This window comes from Petaurus breviceps, unplaced genomic scaffold (assembly GCF_028583685.1).
Source record: "Petaurus breviceps papuanus isolate PSGF00001 unplaced genomic scaffold, PetGlider_PUasm1.0 120, whole genome shotgun sequence".
Lineage (NCBI taxonomy): Eukaryota > Metazoa > Chordata > Mammalia > Diprotodontia > Petauridae > Petaurus > Petaurus breviceps.
The window spans coordinates 2,683,344-2,701,078 of NW_027185627.1; the positions used below are offsets into that span (position 1 = coordinate 2,683,344).

Below are 17,735 nucleotides of genomic sequence, written 5' to 3' on the forward strand. Positions count from 1 at the left end.
GTGTAGTGCAGTGGAGAGGGGGCCCAGCCATGGATGGTGGGAAAGGGGTGGGAAGTCATGGTCTACCACGGAGTTGGGCATGAAGGGCTTTGAGCAGAAACTACTCATACTGGAGAAGGTCATTTTGGGGTCTGACTTTTGGGGTTTGGACATAGAATTTCAAGGCTTGAGGTCCATCTTTCCAAGAAGCCAACAAACCAATCTCTTTGACTCACCAGCAGAGTGGTATCTAAAGACCAGAAGGAGTATCCAGCCATTTATCGTGTATCTAATTGGATACAAAGAGTATTATTTAAAATGTGGCTGAATTTGTGGTTTGAGGGGATAAGAATGGAAATTTGTTGTTCAGTCATTTCTGACTGGGCTCTTTGTGACCCCACCTGAGGTTTTTTGGCAAAGATATTGAAGTGGTTTGCCATTTCCTTTTACAGATGATGAAACTAGGGCTAGGTCACTTGCCCAGAGTCACACAGCTAATAAGTGTTTGAGGCCAGATTTGAATTCGGAAGATAAGTCTTCCCTTATTGCTGGCCCAGAACTTTATCCACTGCTCCACCTAGCTGCCCACCAAGAATGGAAATATGTTATAAGGTAACCCAAATCACATGCCACCTAATTTGGAGCCCACCATTAAGCCCCTTTATATTTGTCTTTGTTTTTTATCATAAACCCTGTAATTGCTTGTAACAGCTTAAACGCATAGTCCTGGGCAAGAGTTACCCAAGGCATAGTACTGGCCCCTTATCTTTTCTTAAGTTAGAAATTCCCTAAACCAGTAAGCCTTGAAAACGGCAGCATGTATAAGGATTATGGTGCAAGCCTGTACAGAGATCATGGGGCAAGTCTATGCTGACCAAGCAAGGTCCTCCACTCAAGATTTTGACCAAGCAGGGTCCCCCTCACCCTTCACCCAGAACATGACCCTGACCTGTTCCATGATCCTAGCCTGTTTGGGGAATTCTACTTCCCCTGTGCCCTCCACCCTGTTCTAAGAAGGACCCTGGTCACGTCATTGTACCCTTTCGCCATGTTTTTCAAATTAGCCCTGAACTATGGATCCAACCAATGGCTGTTCTTGGCTTCTGTATGTCATTGCTTATGCTAGTTCCCCTCCCCAGTTGTGGCTTTTGCCTTTATAAGCCTTGTCTGTACCCCAATACAGGGCTGCCTGATTTGAGTGTGTACTCCAGGCAGCTTGATCAATAAATCCACATTTAAATTACCTAAAAGCCAAGTCTCAGTCTCGCTCTTATTCTCTTCACGACAAATACAGTTCAATATAACCTCAGCCTTAACCCTCAACCTTCTGTCATTCTTTTAGGATTGTCAATGTTTTCAAGTATGGATAGAATATCAAACAAGTATGTAGCCAATTTATTTAACTTCCTTCTCTTCTCTACCACACTTGGGATTATGGGTTGAAGAGTTCTTCCATGCCCCTAGTGTTCTATTTTTGAATCAGTAGAGTTTTGATTATAATAAGTTTCTGGGATTCCCATTTATGAACAAATAACAGGAGAAGAAAATTAGGCAACAACTTCTAAGAGGAAATCGAAGAGCTCATTGTGCACTGAACAAAGAGTAAATGGCGGTGGTGGTTGATTAGGTCACATGGTAGTTGGAGATGGCCAAAGAAGGATATTGGATATAACCAGGTTTCAATTGTAACTGCTATAACTGGGTCCCAGGCTTTTTGAGGTACATTGGGTGCTGAGGCAGGCTTTCCCCACAGTTTGGACTCTGATGAAAGACAAACAAGCAGACAACACCAATGGCATCTAGAGAATCCTCTTGTGATCATGATGACAGCAAGAAGTAGAAAATTCAGTCTGGGGTTTTGGTGTCTTTTTCCAGATGCTGGTAAAAACCAAGAACCTTTAGTGGGACATAGCATGATGGTGGATCTTTTGTACCTTCGTGAAAAGTTCTACAGACTTCTCCCAGAATCCTATGAGGAGTTTAAGCTCAACATCCATATCTTGTCTCCCATCCTCAAAGACACCAAGAGTGTGCCAAAAGAGATTTGGAAGGAAATAAGTTTCCCAAGAGTTTTAAATCTTTGGGAGGTTTATGAAGTCCTAAAGAGTAACCTGAATCCCACCAAGAATTCTTGTCCAGTGGTCATCCATCCATGACCACAAGTATATCAAATATATTGAGACCAAATACCCTCATGAACCAGCTTATGACACCTTACTTTATAGATCAGTTATCTTGAAGGTGGCACACTTATTACTACATAAATCAATTGGTGGTGTAAAACTGGAGCCCACATTCTCTCCATTTCTTGATGTGCTGGCTCCCTATGTGAAGCATATGAACCTTATCTGAGCATGTATTAATAAGGGTAGTCCTGGAGGTGCAAACTCACTCTATGTAAACTGGGCCAGATGGATGTTTCCCTAAGGCCAGAGAGCAGGGATAGCCCTATGAATTTCTATGCCCCAAATTCCCCCAGCAGCCTTTACCCTCAAAGTCTAGAGGTGACCTGGGACAGATAAAAAACAGATCTATTATGAACTGAAGGACCTCTGCAAGTTCGATGTCCAGCAATTTATCCAGAACCAGTTTCTACTTATGACAGATAAATTCAAGGATGTCAGGATGGTATTGCAAGAATATAGCTATTCCCCTGACCTGCAAGTGACCATGTACCAATACTGGAGGTATTCATTTAATATCAGCTACATGTGACAAAATTATGCTGTTGTTACTGCTTGGGCTTTCTGGCTTTTATTCTTGGAGGATCTCCATTGCACATACAGTGAAGTCTCCAGGAATGTTGCCGCTTTTCAGTTTTGTCCTAGGATTATCATTCTTTGTGGATTGGCTCTTAAGAGTATTTTGGGATGGACTTGTGAAATCTTTTCTAGGTTTCCTCTCCTATTCCATACCTCTTGAGCATGTTCCTCTCCAGAAATCTGGTATCACAAAATTGTGAATTCGGTAATATTGGTTCATGAGAGAAAATTCCTTCCCAGAAGTAAATGGGAAGAAATGTACTATTCAGACAAGTACCTAAATCATTTTGATGACTGCATTTGTCAATGAAGTCATTAATCAGATTGCAGGGTAGCTGGAAAAATATCTTATAAGAGGAGAGACAAGTTGCATAGATGAAGGGCTATGCTAACTTTTTTTTAAATACCTTTCAACATCATGAGAAGAGCAAATGACTGATGGGTTTAGGGTAGTTTGGGTTCCATTTAAGAATATTTTTTGTAAGTATACTTAATAAAGAAAAAGTTTAATTGAGAATTTAAAAAAATAAGTAAGCAGATAGTAAGCTAATCTAGCATTAAACTCAAGTTTCCTGACTTCAAATCCAAGTCCCATACCACTAGACCAGACTTGTAGTAAGGTTGCTAAAATCTGCCTGTTTTTCATTTTAGAAAATGCCTTTTTCAAATATTGATGATTTGTAAATTTTCCAAGTTATTGCAAAATCTCCAGGTCCCCATGTTGAGCAGGTTCATCTTATGTCCAAATTGGGAGAGAAGACGTATTAGATATAGCAAAGCAGGAGAGTTGGTAGGGAATTTCTAGTGTGGGAGAACCTACGTCCACCTGGTAAATAAAAAAACATTGCCTTACATGACCTGGCCCTGGAAAGTGGACTTCCACTGACAACTTCTGATACTCTATGGGTCCTTAGGTCTCTCTGTGACTCATATCTTTCCAATGCTCCTATCAATCAAAGATGGAAAAGTCCTGAGAAAACTAGCATGGCATAGTGATGGTAGAATATTTGTCATGGTAAAATCAGGTGGTCACCTAGCCTCTGACAATTAGTACCTGTATGGCCTTGGACAAATCACTTAACCAGTGCTTAGCACAGTGCACATAGTAAGTGCTTTAAAAATGTTATCCATTTGATTAGCTTAACCTCTCTGAACCTCAGTTTCTTCATTTGTAAAATGGAGATAGTAATAACATGTCTACCCCTTGGGGTTATTGTGAGGCTCAAATGAAATATAGTCCACAAAGCACAGTACTTGGTACAAAAAAGAGGCTTTATAAATGCTTGTTGACTTTACTTTATAATTGGAAGGCATTGTATAATTGTCAGCTCTTATTATTTCAGGTCTTAATTATAATTAAAACAATACTGATTCAAAAATAGACTACAGGTCTGGAAGGGGAATTCTAAAACCATAATCCCAAGTGCAGGAAGGAAGAGAAAGAAGTAATGTGAATTGGCTATGTTATTTGTTTGACTTTCTTCCCATACTTGAAAACATTGACAATCCTAAAAGAATGACAGAGGGTTGAGGGGGAAGGCTGAGATTATATTGAACTGTAGTTCCACTCTTGGTTGGGAGCAAGGTGGCATGCTGGGTCTGAACTCAGTGACAACACATCTTCCTGAGTTCAAATTTGGCCTTCGACACTTACTAGTTGTGTGACCCTGGGTGAGTCACTTAACCCTATTGGCTACCTCACCCCCCCCCACCTTCCTATTTACTAGTACCTTATTTTGCACTTCTCTTATGAATTGATCATGTATTGTGTATTATAATTATCTTGGTATGAGTTTTATCTACCCACTAGACAGTAAGTTCTCAGTGAAGGGCGGGGCTTATCTAAACTGTGTATCTCCCCCAGTACCTAGTACTAGGCACTCAATGAAGACAATGTTTGTTGAATTAAATTGCATGAATCAGTCTCTGAATATGCATCCCTCAATGGAATAGAACCACTGTTAGTCTCCCCCTTTCTCCCAAATTTACTATCCCAGAGGCAAGAGTGCAGAGAGATTTCCTGCATCCCTGCTCTACTTTTCTTGAATGCCTAGATAGGCTGGGCCAGATTCAGTTCTTTATAACTTAGAGGCATGGACCCTGCCATACCATGTCCTATGCTCAGGTGTGCCAAATACATGAAGAAGTAATTGACAAGGAGACTTTTTAAATGGGAAAAATTAGAGGATGAGAAAGAATCAGATTTAGAACTACAGTTATCCCCTTCCTTAGGGGAGCACCTCTGCAATATGGAAAATGCATATAAAACTTTCTGGTCATTCCTTGTACTGGAGAAGTCTGAATTATTATGGTTATTAAAAGATAATTTTTTTGTTATTACACAATTATATATATAATGCATTTTTGAGTTTCTAAACTTTTTCTCTGTCATCTGTTGGCCTTCATGGGTTATCTGCAGCTTCTGTAAAACTCCCCCAAATTTCCCATTTAATTTCTTATGCCAACCCATGATATATCAAAACCATGATGGGGAAAGTCATGACATGGAAGGGGTAGCTCTAGAAGAAATCCTACAGATAATTTAATCCAACCCCCTCAATTTACAGATGAGGAAATTGAAGGCCAGAGATGTTAAACTACTAGCTCAGGGTCACATGGCTTTTAAAGGTTTGGTATTTTGCTTTTCAAGAAAAAGTTAGTCAAGAGACCAGAAAAATTAGATTACCTAGAAAGCTTTTGGAAGTGGGAAAAAGGTACCACATACCCATGAATGAGAGATGTACCACCCTCATCAGACAACCACGTTCCCACAAGAAAGGCATGTAATAAATTCAGATAGATCAGTAATAAGAGGGGCTGTAAGGTGTGGAGGAAGAGCACTGGTCTAGATTTCAGGAGTCAGTTTGCCTCTTAGCTCTGCTACCACCTCCCTGGGTGACTTTGGGCAAATTGGTAAATGTCTTTGATGCCTCATTTTTCTCCTTTGTAAAATGAGAGCATTCACTACTACTTTAGGGCCAAAACAAACTAAGAATGGTTTTTAATTTTAAACATAGAGCCCCCTTGTCACTGTACCAGAAAGCCCCAATTTTAATTTTAAAAGGTAATAACTACTCTTTGCATAGGGAATACAAAACCAAGTGGGATTTGGCCCTCAGGCCTTATTTTGTGGATCCCTTTATTAGATGATCCCAAGAGACCATTTCAATAAGGTTAAAGACTAATAGCATTTATTGTACATCTATGACCCTTAGGGGAAGGAGGAATGTAAATTATAAACTCCTTGAAGGCAAGGACTAACTTTCATTTCGTATTTGCATCCCCAGAGTCAAAGGCAATAATACTATGCACGTGGCAGATTTAAATGTTTGTTGGATTGGACTGGATAAGGAGGAAGGAGGGGCATCGAGGTGGCACAGGGAATAGAGCACCGGCCCTGGAGTCAGGAAGACCTGGATTCAAATCCATCAAATCCAGACACTTAACACAAAAACTAGCCTGTGACCTTGGGCAAGTCACTTAACCCCAATTGCCCTACCCTCCTCCCTCCAAAAAGCAAAAAAAAATAGAAAAGAGTAAGAAACCAGAAATGTCTTATAATAGGGACGTTAAAATCACTTTCTAAAACCACGTAAGATGTTTGAGTGGAGGCGTTGTCTAGTCTTCATGTCCCCATTTGGGATTTTATTGACAAAGATGCTTGAGCAGTTTGCCATTTCCTTCTCTAATTCATGTTACACAAAAGGAAACTGAGGCAAACAGAGTTGAATTGCCCAGGGTAACACAGCTAGTCTGAGGCCAAATTTGAACTCAGCGCTGGGCCTGGAGTCAGGACAGCAACAACACCTTCTTGTTTCACTTGACTGCACAGGCAGGTAGGTGAGGGCAAGGAGCTCGGTTACAGGACGTCTCCTCTACTTCGTTTTCAAACGCCAGAAATCTTGCAGTAACACGGTCAGACCGCTAGAGGGTCGCGGTTCTCCTAGGCAAAAGCAGCAAGGTAAGAGAGCGTGCCTTTCAATTTGGCGGAAGAGGGAGGATTCAGAAGGTCCTTCTCCAGCCAAGGGCTCCAAAGAGAAATGGTCCGTCTGGTGAAGGTCTGGCGCAAACATACCCGTGGGGACCTCAAAGGCCAGCGCTGCCCCTTGCCCGAAGGAACCCCGAACCTGTGGCCAAAGGAAGGACCTCAGTAGGTGACGGCGCAACAGGTCCCACGCGCAACTGACAGGTCCCACGCGCAGCTGGTAGACGCTGAGTGGGCTGAGACTGCGTGCAGTTCGGCTGTGGGGCTTCAGAGGGAGCTATGGAGCTTAGTCCAGTCTGCCTGACCGGGACCTGAGGGCGGCGTCGAGAGCTAAGAGTCCAGCCCGGGGAGGAGGGACGGGAGGAGGAGACTGGACCTGCTCACACAAGAGGCTTTGGCTGCTGGGACGGCTGGGGATGCTCAGGTGCGTCTCGGAGGCCGGCGCAGCGCAGCCCGTACGCACACACGCCTTCCCACTGCCAGGTAGCTCTGCCGCTGTCCCGGACAGGACCTCACTTCAGCAAAGTACCAAGGTGAGTTTTAGGCGTCCGAGGGCAAAGCCCCAGAGGTGTGCCGGAGGTGTCCCAGCGCCACCGATTTCTGGAAAGCTGGGTGGAATATTTGGAACTTCACGTCGGTCTCCGACTGCCGGTAGGTCTGCTGGTACCACAGCTTGCTTTCACTGGCTCTCTGCTCCACAGCTTTCTCGGCTGGGAGATTAAGCTGACCTCCATCCCAGCCAGGGGCTGAGTCGGGCCCCAGTCATCTGCATTCCCTAAATAGAGCTGCTACCGACCTGGAACAAGGGCAAAACCGGGACCAAGCCGAGAATCTGGAGCAAGCCTCCCCTGCCCGCTACGTAGGGATGGCTTACAAGCAAGGTATCCCTGTAGCCTTGACTTTGTGGGTGATCAGAGGCAGAAAAGAGCTGAACACTCCTGGAGCAGGGAAGAGGCCAGAGTCTCCCGGCTCAGCTCCCTATAGCTACATTCCAGCAGTGAGAGGCCCCCGGGGCCACTGTGCTCTCAGGGATCTGAGTTCTGAAGCAAGGTATCCTGAAAAACAGACTCCATTGACCATTCAAACTATGGCCGACCCCTGGCACTTTGCGAAAAGTCCAGATGTTTCAGTAATTTAGCTAATTTCATCCTTGTGCAGGTACATCTTCTTTTCTGTCAAATAACTCAGTTGTTAGAGAGAAAGGAGGGAAAAAGTTAAGGCTTTAAGGCTGTCCACATCAAAACAGGTTCAAAAAAATTCTTAAATTGTAGGTGACCACTGGTGCAAGGTCCTGGAGAAGTTGGGAGAGAATGAAACCAAAGACCCAGGTAGAGTGATTGAGTTTCAACTAAAAATAGCTTTCTGTCATCAGAAGGAAGGAGAGAGTAGGTGCTGATGAAATTTCCAGGAAGGTTATGGAGAGGGCTGTTGTCTAGTGACTTCAGACCTTACTGAAGTTAGAGGAAGCATTATCTCCTCAAGTATGGGAAGGGATGAGACTGGGGGGGGGAGGGGGGGGAATGGAAGAAAAAAAGAAATGTTTGGAATTGGTCTGATTCTTCACTGCAAATTTACAGGGAATGAAATCGAATCTGTATCATGAGTTTCTTTAGAGGTGCTCAACAGTTGGAAAGCAGGAGAGGGGAAATTAAGAAATCATATGGTATAAGTTTCCTAGATATGAAAATTTTCAGATAGGGTGTTGGAAGGGATGGCTAGGGATCCTAAGGTGATATATAGTGAAAGATAAAAATAGCAGACTGGGGTCCAGGCTGGATAGTAAAGTGAAACCAGAACAGGGAAGATTTGAAAAGACCACTGGCTATGGAGTCAGCACAACAGGCTTAGAATCCTAGTTTTGCTATCTATTACCTGTGTAATGTTAGCCAAATTGCTCTTTCTGGGCCTCAGTTTCCACTTTTGTACAAGTGAGAAAACTAAATGACCTCTGATGTCCCTTCCAGTTCTCTCTATATAATGCCATGATCCATCAACCTCATTCTCTATTAAAAGTTAATGACTGTTCATGGGGGAGGGAGGAGTGAAGGCAGAGATTTCTGTTACTTAGGGACTTAATTAGCAAAGAAGTATCCTCACAAAAGAAAATCCCTTTCAATGAAAGAAATTGTGAGCATTGACAATAGCAGCAGCAGATGGATTATTGAAATCTGACCTCCAAAATCAGATTTGACAGATATATTTTCTTGTGATTACAAAATTTATTACATACAGGAAAAATACACTACCTCCTTGAGGCTTTAGTCTCAATTTCTGTTTCAGGACTTAGGTCACTTCCACAGGGCTGTTCTCAGGGCGTCACACTGACATATTTTCTTAACAAATCAGAGGAAACCAGATTTATTTTTCACCAACCTTGTAAAGCACTCAATAGCAAAAAGGCCCCGTCCTTCCTTAGGCTAGGAGTGTTCTTAGTGACAATTTCCAACAAGTAATCAAAATCAGGTATTTCTATCTCTTATTAATCTAAAAAATAAAATATTTGAAACTTTACAAAATATATTTCATTTTTCATTCCAGTAATCCAGAAGGATTTTTTGCAAGTTGGGCATTTTTAAAAAGTTGTCAGAGTAGAAGTATAGAAATTATTCCTCTGAGATGAGGAATGAGGAAGGTCATAATAAGGAGGCAGAGACCCAGGTACCTGTGGGGTGAGTTGGAGCTATTTGCTATCCAGTGTCACTGATTATTTTCTTCCAATCATCAGATGATTTGTTCCCCTTTCCTTGGTCAATCTCAGGTCTTTAGATTCCAAATCTATTGTTTCCACTGTACCATACTGACTTATACCCTTAGCCTTGCTGATAAGCTTCATGTGAGTGGCTTAGGGGTCTAGGATAGAGGAAATGCTGTATTGGAGAAAAGGAGAAACATGAAATCCAGTTTCCTGGCCAAAGAGCTTGTTGTTCGGTTGTTTTTCTCTCACGTTGAGTCTTCTTGACTCCATTTGGAGTATTCTTGGCAAAGATACTAGAATGCTTTGCCATTTCCTTCTCCAGCTCATTTTACAGATGAGGAACTTTGGCAAACAGAGTAAAGTGACTTGCCCAGGGTCACACAGCTAGTAAGTGTCTGAGGTCAGATTTGAACTAAGGAAGGTGAATCTTCCTGACTCCAGGCCTGGCACTCTATCCATTGCACCACCTAGACACAAGCAAATCAGAACTGTTACCCAGGCTACAGGGTACCCCTCCTTGCTACATCCAAGTCCTTACATTCTCCCTCCTCTTGCTCGTAGAAGCCCATAGCATTAAAATCAGTTCCATGGATGATCATAGAATGCTAGATAGAAGAGCTAGAATTGATCTCATATCTCATCTAGTCTAACTCCTTTATTTTACAGATGAGAGATCTGAAGTCCAGAAAGGTTGCTACTCACACATGATCACACAGCTAGTTAATGGCAGAAAGGACATTTGCATCAAACTCTTTTGACTCAAAATCCAAATAGAATTTGACTCCAAATTCTATACTTTGTGGCTAACCTATTTGCACATATCTAATGCACATATCTGTGTAGTTATCTAAGGGCTGACTATTCAATTATGGATCATTCATACCTTTCCTTTTCACTTCCTGCTCTTACTGCCCCTTGTTTGACTGTCAGTGTTAAAGAGGTAGGGGGTGGAGAATGGGTAGCACTTAACAGTAACTTGGGAGTCAGATGATCTGGGTTCAAATCTCAGCTTCAGTTCAATTCTACAAACCTTTATTAACTGCCTATTATATGCCAGCTGACATCTGAGGACTAAGACTGGAGTGCTTACCCAGCCTTTGCCTTCAAGAAGCTTACCCTCTACTGGGGGAAAACACTATATATACAGAGAAATAAATACAAAATCCATACAAAGTAAAAACAAAATAATATCCAGTAAGGGCAGAGGAACCCTAATATCTGAGGAGGGGGGTTGGAAATCCGTCAGTGCCTTGCATAAAAGGCAACTGAACTGTGCTTTTAAAGGCTCTATGAGTTCCATAAGACAAAGGTGAGGAGGTGAGAGCATTCCAGGAATGTTGAACAGTCTGTGCAAAGACAGGGATGCAGGAGAAGAGATAGCAAGGGATAGGTCAGCTTTTTTTATCAACAAGCATTTATTAAACACCTACTATGTGCCAAGCCTAAGGGTCACAAAGAAAGGCTAAAGAAAGTCCCCTCCCCTCAAAGAGGTCACAGTCTAATGGGATAAACACAGACAAATAACTATGTACATGAAAGATAAAGAATGGAAAAATTGTAGATAATCCTCAGAGGGAAGGCACTAGGATTAGGGGGAACTAGAAAAGGCTTCCTGTAAAAGGCAAAATTTGAATTAGGACTTAAAGGAAGCCTGGGAAGCCAGGAGGTGAAGGTTAGAAGAGAAATTTATAAGCATCAGGAGAGCCAGTGAAAATGTTAGAGTCCAGAGTCTTATGTGAAGAACAGCAAGGAAGTCAGTGTTATTGGATCACAGAGTACCTGGGAGAGCATAATGCATAAAAAGACTGAGAGTGAATAACATATAAGAAGACTGGAAAGTTATGAGGGGCTGAGGTTATAAAGGACTTGGAACACCAAGCAGGAGTTTTTATGATTAAGGAGGCAATGGGGAGACACTAGAGTCTATTGACTAAGAGGGTAACAAAGTGCGGTCAGATCTGAGCTTTAAGAAGATTAATTTTTTTCTTTCAAGTTAAGTAACTTGCCCAGGGTCATACAGCTAGTAAGTGTCTGAGATCAAATTTGAACTCAGGTCCTCCTGACTCCAGGGCCAGTGCTCTGTTCACTGCACTACCTAACTGTTTCTAGGAAGATTAATTTGAATGGAAGATGAATTGGAATGGGGAGAGACTTGAGGCAGGGAAACCAACTTGTGTGCTGTTGAAATAGTCCAGGATTGAGATGTAATGGTGGCAGTGTCAAAGGAGAGAAGGGGGCATATAGATGTTTTGAAGGTGAAATTAACAGAACTTAACAAAAAAATTGGATGTGGGGGTGAGAAAAAAGGATGAGTAGAAGCTCCCAATGGAGTCTGGATGACTGGGAGGGTGGTGGTGCCCTAATAGGAAACTTTTGAAGAAGGGAGGATTCCTGAGGAAGATAATGAGTTCCATTTAGGAGGAAGAAGTTAAGGTGAGGTCAATTTAGAAAGGTAGGGAGAACAAAAATTGTATATGGCTTTCAATACCAAACAGAAGACTTTGTGTTTTATTCTTTGGGGAAAGGGGAGCCATTGAAGTATCTTGGGCAGAGAAATGATATTGTCAAATCTTTGCTGCCATTTTGGCAGCTGAAGAGAGGATAGATAGGACAGGGGAGAAACCAGACACAAAGAGATCAATTAAGAGGCTATAGCAATAATCTAAGCAGGAGGTAAAGAGAGGTTGAACTAGGATGGCCACTTTGTGGGTGGAGAAAAAAGGATGTTTGGGAGAGATATTAAGAAGTAGAGTTAAAAACAATTTGATTTGGCATGTCATCTAGCCCCTCTGGGCTTAAGTTTCATCATCTTTAAAATAGGAGTGATATATTTGCACTTCCCACCTTTTAGGGTTGTAAAAATCAAATGGGATGTGTGATCATTTTTTTTTGTTGTTGTTGTACTATGTTATGGAATACTTTCTTTAGTCCATAAATAAAAAACAAAATAATTTTTTAAAAAATCAAATGAGATGGGAAATGTCTTTGTTACTGTAAAGTACTCCACAAAAGTGACTGGGTCTAGTAAAAGACATAGGAAAACACTGGGAATTGTCTCTGGAGAGTTCATGTTTTAATAACTTCAATAAAGTAGCTGAATTATAAAAATAAACCTACAAAAATCACCAGCCATTCTGAATATTGCTAACAAAACCAGCAAGAAGAAATAGCAAAGGAAATTCCACTCAAAATAACTATAATAATGCATAAAATATTGGGAATTAACCTACCCCCACACTCGGGACTTAAAAGTATTAAAACTACAAAACAACAGAAATAACAAGACATAAATTATCAAAAATAGATTTCATTGTTCATATCAATATAAGTTTTAAAATGACACTACTCAAATTAATTTACAGATTTATGGTCATACCAATCAAATTAACAAAGAATAATTGCAAAGAATTCATTTTTCTATGCTGCCCCTACCAGAAAACTCCAAAGTGAATTTTCTTTGCCAGGTCCTTTTCAGTGATTCATTAGTTAAGCCTCTAAGGAACCCTACAGGGTTAGATCGAGAAAACAAGACTCTTTGGCAGAGGCCACTGTCAAAAACAAATATCCTGGAGAAGGAGCCAAACTATAAGTGCACAGTATCCAGCAGATAAAGGAAACAAGATTTCCCTCAGGTCTCTTTGGCATTAACCCCGGAGTGAGGGTACTCCTAAGAATGGACAAGAGAGAGAGAGACAGAGACAGAATGACAGAGACAGAGAGAGAGACAGAGACAGGGAGAAAACAATCCGGGAAGGTCGGGGTTTTGCAAACGGCGCTTCTTTCACTAAAGCCCCCCACCTTTTCCTGCTCCCCTTTCCAGGCCCGACCTTCACCATGGCTCCTGGGGAAAAGATCAAAGCCAAAATCAAAAAGAACTTGACCGTGAGGGGTCCTCAGGCTTCCTCGATCAAGGAGCTGATGGAATGGTATTGCTTGAACACCAACACCCACGGCTGCCGGCGGATCGTGGTGTCCCGGGGCCGTCTCCGCAAGCTTATCTGGATCATGCTCACACTCTCGGCCGTGGGACTCATTCTGTGGCAATGCGCCCTGCTTGTCCTTTCTTTCTATACGGTCTCTGTCTCCATCAAGGTCCATTTCCATAAGCTCGATTTCCCGGCTGTCACCATCTGCAACATCAATCCGTACAGGTAAGACACTGGGATAGGAGAAGCAGGGAAGGGGCCTTTGCAGTAAGCAAAGCCGACCACTCTACTCAAGACCTCGGATCCCCTTATAATAGAATCTGCTGTGGTTACTCTGATCAAATCGTTTCTGTAGGTTTCATAGAGTGAAGTTTCCTGATCTTCTTTGGGGTGAGGAGAAAACACAAATGGATATTGTTTTATATACTATATATTATTATAATAATATACATTATGTATACTATATATTATAATGTACCATGTAGGGAGAGAGTATAAAATTAGCATGTTTTTAAAAGTTCTTACTCCAAGCATGGAAAATGAAGTGAGTTACTTATTTTAATTAAGAACTCTAATTCGGAGTCAGACCCCTTGGGAGTGGATAAATTTTAGGGAGTCTCTGAACTTGGATGGGAGACAAAATCACATATTTCTTTTTATCAGTCTCTGACTGTAATCTAGTATTTCCTTCAATTATGAATGTAGGCAATGAACATCATTCTAAGAACAGCGCTAATCAGCTTTACCATAATACAAAAATGTTAAAGAAATACAGTTTATTGTTTTCCTTTTTCTGGAGGTAATCAGGGTTAAGGGATTTGGCCAGGGCCACACATCTGGGAAGTGTCTGGGGCCAAATTTGAACTCACGTCCTCCTGACACCAACGGGCCAGTGTTCTATCCACTGCACCACCTCGATGCCTGGTATTTATTGTTTTCCAAGACCAATCTTCTTACTCTTGTAAGAAGGACTGATAGTAGCCAGTGAGACAGAGGTCTGGCTCCCTGTGGCTGCTTTCCCAAATAGAGATGATTACAGGAATATCATACAATTGGAGTAGATGGATCAATACAGAAACATCTAAAATACAGGAATGTCCAGTAGCCTCATCTTACCAATTAACAAATATTTAGTAAGGGCCAAACAGGAACAAGAGGGGTTATAAGACAGGCATTACCATCTAGGAACCAGCAGTGTAATTAAGGAGAGAGGAAACACACATATAAAAAGAAAACTTCACCTTCCTGGGCCTCTGTTTTCTCATATGTAAAATTAAGGGGCTGAGCCATGTCTTTTCAGGACCTTTATAACTCTAGATCTTTGATCCTATGAACTGCAACAATAAAAAAGATAATATAAATGCCAGGTGTTGTCAGATATAAGTAAGAGTTCCTGCCCTCAAGGAGCTTACTGTCTAGTAGGGGATAAAAGAGAAACATAGGTAGGCAGAATGCACCGTTATACATTACTAACAGGAGAGTTTCTGCTTAAGACCTTGGTGTCTTGATCTTAGAGTAAGCCAGAACTGCTTTTAAGCTACAGCTCAATAACCCAAGCTACTGTTTCTCAGACCTCCAGGTTATACCCTCTCTGAACTAAGACCTTAAGCCCAACATAGACTCAGAGGGAAATTGCCCAAATAACTTCCAGCAGTAACTGAGCAGCTGCAGACATCAGGCTTGGTGGGATCTAGCCCTACTAATTGGGATACCTGGGCATGCGACAGGGTAGCCCATAGAAAAGAAGCCCTAGCAAGGTGACCACTGGGTCACCTTCCAGCTATCTGCTGTAGAGTCTGAAATTCCTTCTAAGGCAGATAGGAAGTATCTTGAATTTTGACAGACTACAGGGGAGAGAGGGAGCCTCCAAAAAGTGACATCTAAGGTCATACAGTGAGTCAACATCAGAGACAATTTCAGATCTCCTGACTCCTATGCTAACAAGAAAGCCAAATTACAGTGTAGTTAATAATGTACAGATAGTGTGGGGTAGTGGGGCTAGGTCCAAAATGTCTTAGAAGACAATTTAAACTTTCTAACCTTAAGTTTCCTTCTCTGCCCTGGCTACTTCACAAGATTGGGAGGCTCCCATGACATAATGAATGTAAAAGTGCTTTGTAAAGTTAGAAATGTAAGGTATATGCAGCCAGCTAATACTTAACCCACGCAATACAGGGGATGAGCCATTAGCACCAAAAATCTGAGAAAGCGCTTGTGTCCCCTTCCTTGCCAACGCTATAACCATCATGCCCAGGCTGCCCTTGTCATCACCACATCCTAGCCATTGTCCTGGAGCCACTGCTTGTTAGACAAGGGAACGGCCCCATGTCCCAGATAAGAATGAGACAATGGACTCTTGGGTCCAGGCCTCAGAGCTGATAATGCCTTGAAGTAATCTGCTTATGATAGATAGGAGTTAACTGTCATTTTGTAGTTGTCATATCAGACTGAACCATTAATATCTAGAGAAGAGATAAGTGAGAAAGGGATTATACTATGTAAGAGTTTTTTATGTTATAAAGGCCTCATGATCCTGCTATGTGAGATTCAGTTAAAGGAACTGAGGATGGTTAGCCTAGAGAGGAGAAGGCTTGAGGCCATAGGATCCTAGATCTAGATCAAAGGACATTGAAACAGAGGCCCAAGTTGGCTCCATGACTTACCGAGGTAGTAAGGACCAAAAGTGGGATTTGAACCCACCCTCCTAGGACTCCAGAACCATTGCTCACATGAGTGCCAGCTTCAAGTATTCTCAAATCTGTCTCATGAAAGAGGGGTCAAACTTGTTTTACCTGGCCCCAGAGGACAGAACTGAGAGCAAAGGGTGGAAGGTACAAAGAGGCATCCTCACAATCAGAGCTATCCAAAAGTGGGCTGAGTGGCCTTAGGAGGTAATGGGTTCTCCCTCCCTAAAGGTCATTAGGCCAAGGCTGGATGACCACTTGTTGGGTGTCTGGTAGGGGGATTTTTGTTCAGGTATGGGCAGGGGAAATTCTCTGATCTCTGAGGTCTTGCGATTCTGTTCCGTCTCTCTCTCCTCACCCCTACCTTCAGCTGCCTGCAATGCAAGTAATCATTAATAGCAAGCACAGAATAAAGAATTTATCACCTGGGTTTTTCCTAGTGAGAAGAGATATGGGAGGGTATCGTGAAATCAGGTGTTAACTAGGTTTGGTACTTTTTTCATGGTAGTATGAGAAAAGCACATTATGCTTTCCCTGGGGTTGGTCTTCCAGGGAGGGGCTCTGTTCTCTTTCTGCATTTTATTACTCATGTTTGCCTCCTGACAGGTACAGTGTTGTGAAAGAACTTCTGGCTGGCCTGGATCAAGAGACCAAAAATGCCTTGAAGAATTTATATGGACTTTCCAACATCAAATCCCGGAAGCGGCGTGAGGCTGATCCCCCACAAACAGCTGAGGAAAACAGCCATTCAAAATTCTTGAACATCCTGCCTCTTGTAGTCTTTGAGGCAAATGATACGACCAAGGAAGTTACTGACCTCCTGACAGGAAGAAAACGGAAAGTCAGTGGCACCATCATCCATAAAGCCTCTGATGTTATGCATGTGCAGGAGACCAAGAAAACTGTGGGCTTCCAGATGGTGAGAACCATTCTACAGATGCTTCCTGGTGTGTGAATGTGTGTGTGTGTGTGTGTGTGTGTGTGTGTGCGTGCATGTGCTTATACCATGTCGGTCCAAATGAAGGCCATAATTGAACATAAATAAATTGTAAACCTAAAATGAGATTCCTTTGAAAGGAATATGATGATATGGTGCTAGATGCTAGGCATACAAAGATAAAAATAAATAGCAGCTGCCCTCAAGGGTCTTACATTTCTGTTTATGGAAAATAACACATGCATAAATAAATACAAATCTCTATAAAATAAATTATTGTATTGGAGGAGCAGCTGGAGGATAAGGAAAGTAGTTACATAAGAGAGTGTATGGGAGATGAGCCTGGAATGGAAATAGAGATGCCAGGAAACAGAAGTGTACATATCTATTTCTATGTACTCTCTCCTCACCTTTGTCTCATAGAACCCCTCTGTTCTTTACAGCTCAAAACTTTACTTTCTACATGAAGTCTTTCCTGATTTCTCACCTGTTAGTACCTTTCTGCCTTTAACTACTTTACATTTATTTGTATTTATTCTGTATATGTTTATATATGTATTTGTCTTCCCCGATAGAATATAAACTCTCTTAGAGTAGGGATTGGTTTATTCTTTGTGTTAGTATCCTAAGTGCTAGTATAATGAATGCCTGGTACATAGTAAGCCCTTTAATAAATCCTTGTTGATTGATCACTAGATATAGATAAGATATAGGCATAGATGTATATACACTGAAAAATAACCCTCATTTTTAGTTTACACTGAAGT

The 17,735-nt window shown here is 41.9% G+C and overlaps 1 protein-coding gene and 1 pseudogene across 3 annotated transcripts in view; both read left to right on the top strand.

The window, feature by feature from the left end:
• The window catches only part of LOC138162714 (poly(A)-specific ribonuclease PNLDC1-like), a 74,103-nt pseudogene extending 71,335 nt beyond the window's left edge, over positions 1 to 2,768 (top strand).
• Positions 2,769 to 6,428: 3,660 nt separating this feature from the next.
• The window catches only part of SCNN1G (sodium channel epithelial 1 subunit gamma), a 31,470-nt gene continuing 20,163 nt past the window's right edge, over positions 6,429 to 17,735 (top strand). The window contains exons 1-3 of one of the 3 annotated variants that reach the window (XM_069089231.1): positions 6,429 to 7,377; positions 13,242 to 13,572; positions 16,638 to 16,950. In XM_069089231.1, the coding sequence (XP_068945332.1) occupies positions 7,143 to 7,377; positions 13,242 to 13,572; positions 16,638 to 16,950 (879 nt within the window). In that variant the 5' untranslated portion in view covers positions 6,429 to 7,142. Of the gene's footprint in view, positions 7,378 to 7,912; positions 8,055 to 13,241; positions 13,573 to 16,637; positions 16,951 to 17,735 lie in introns of those variants that run through there. The other 2 variants (XM_069089238.1, XM_069089242.1) reach the window with 2 other exon arrangements.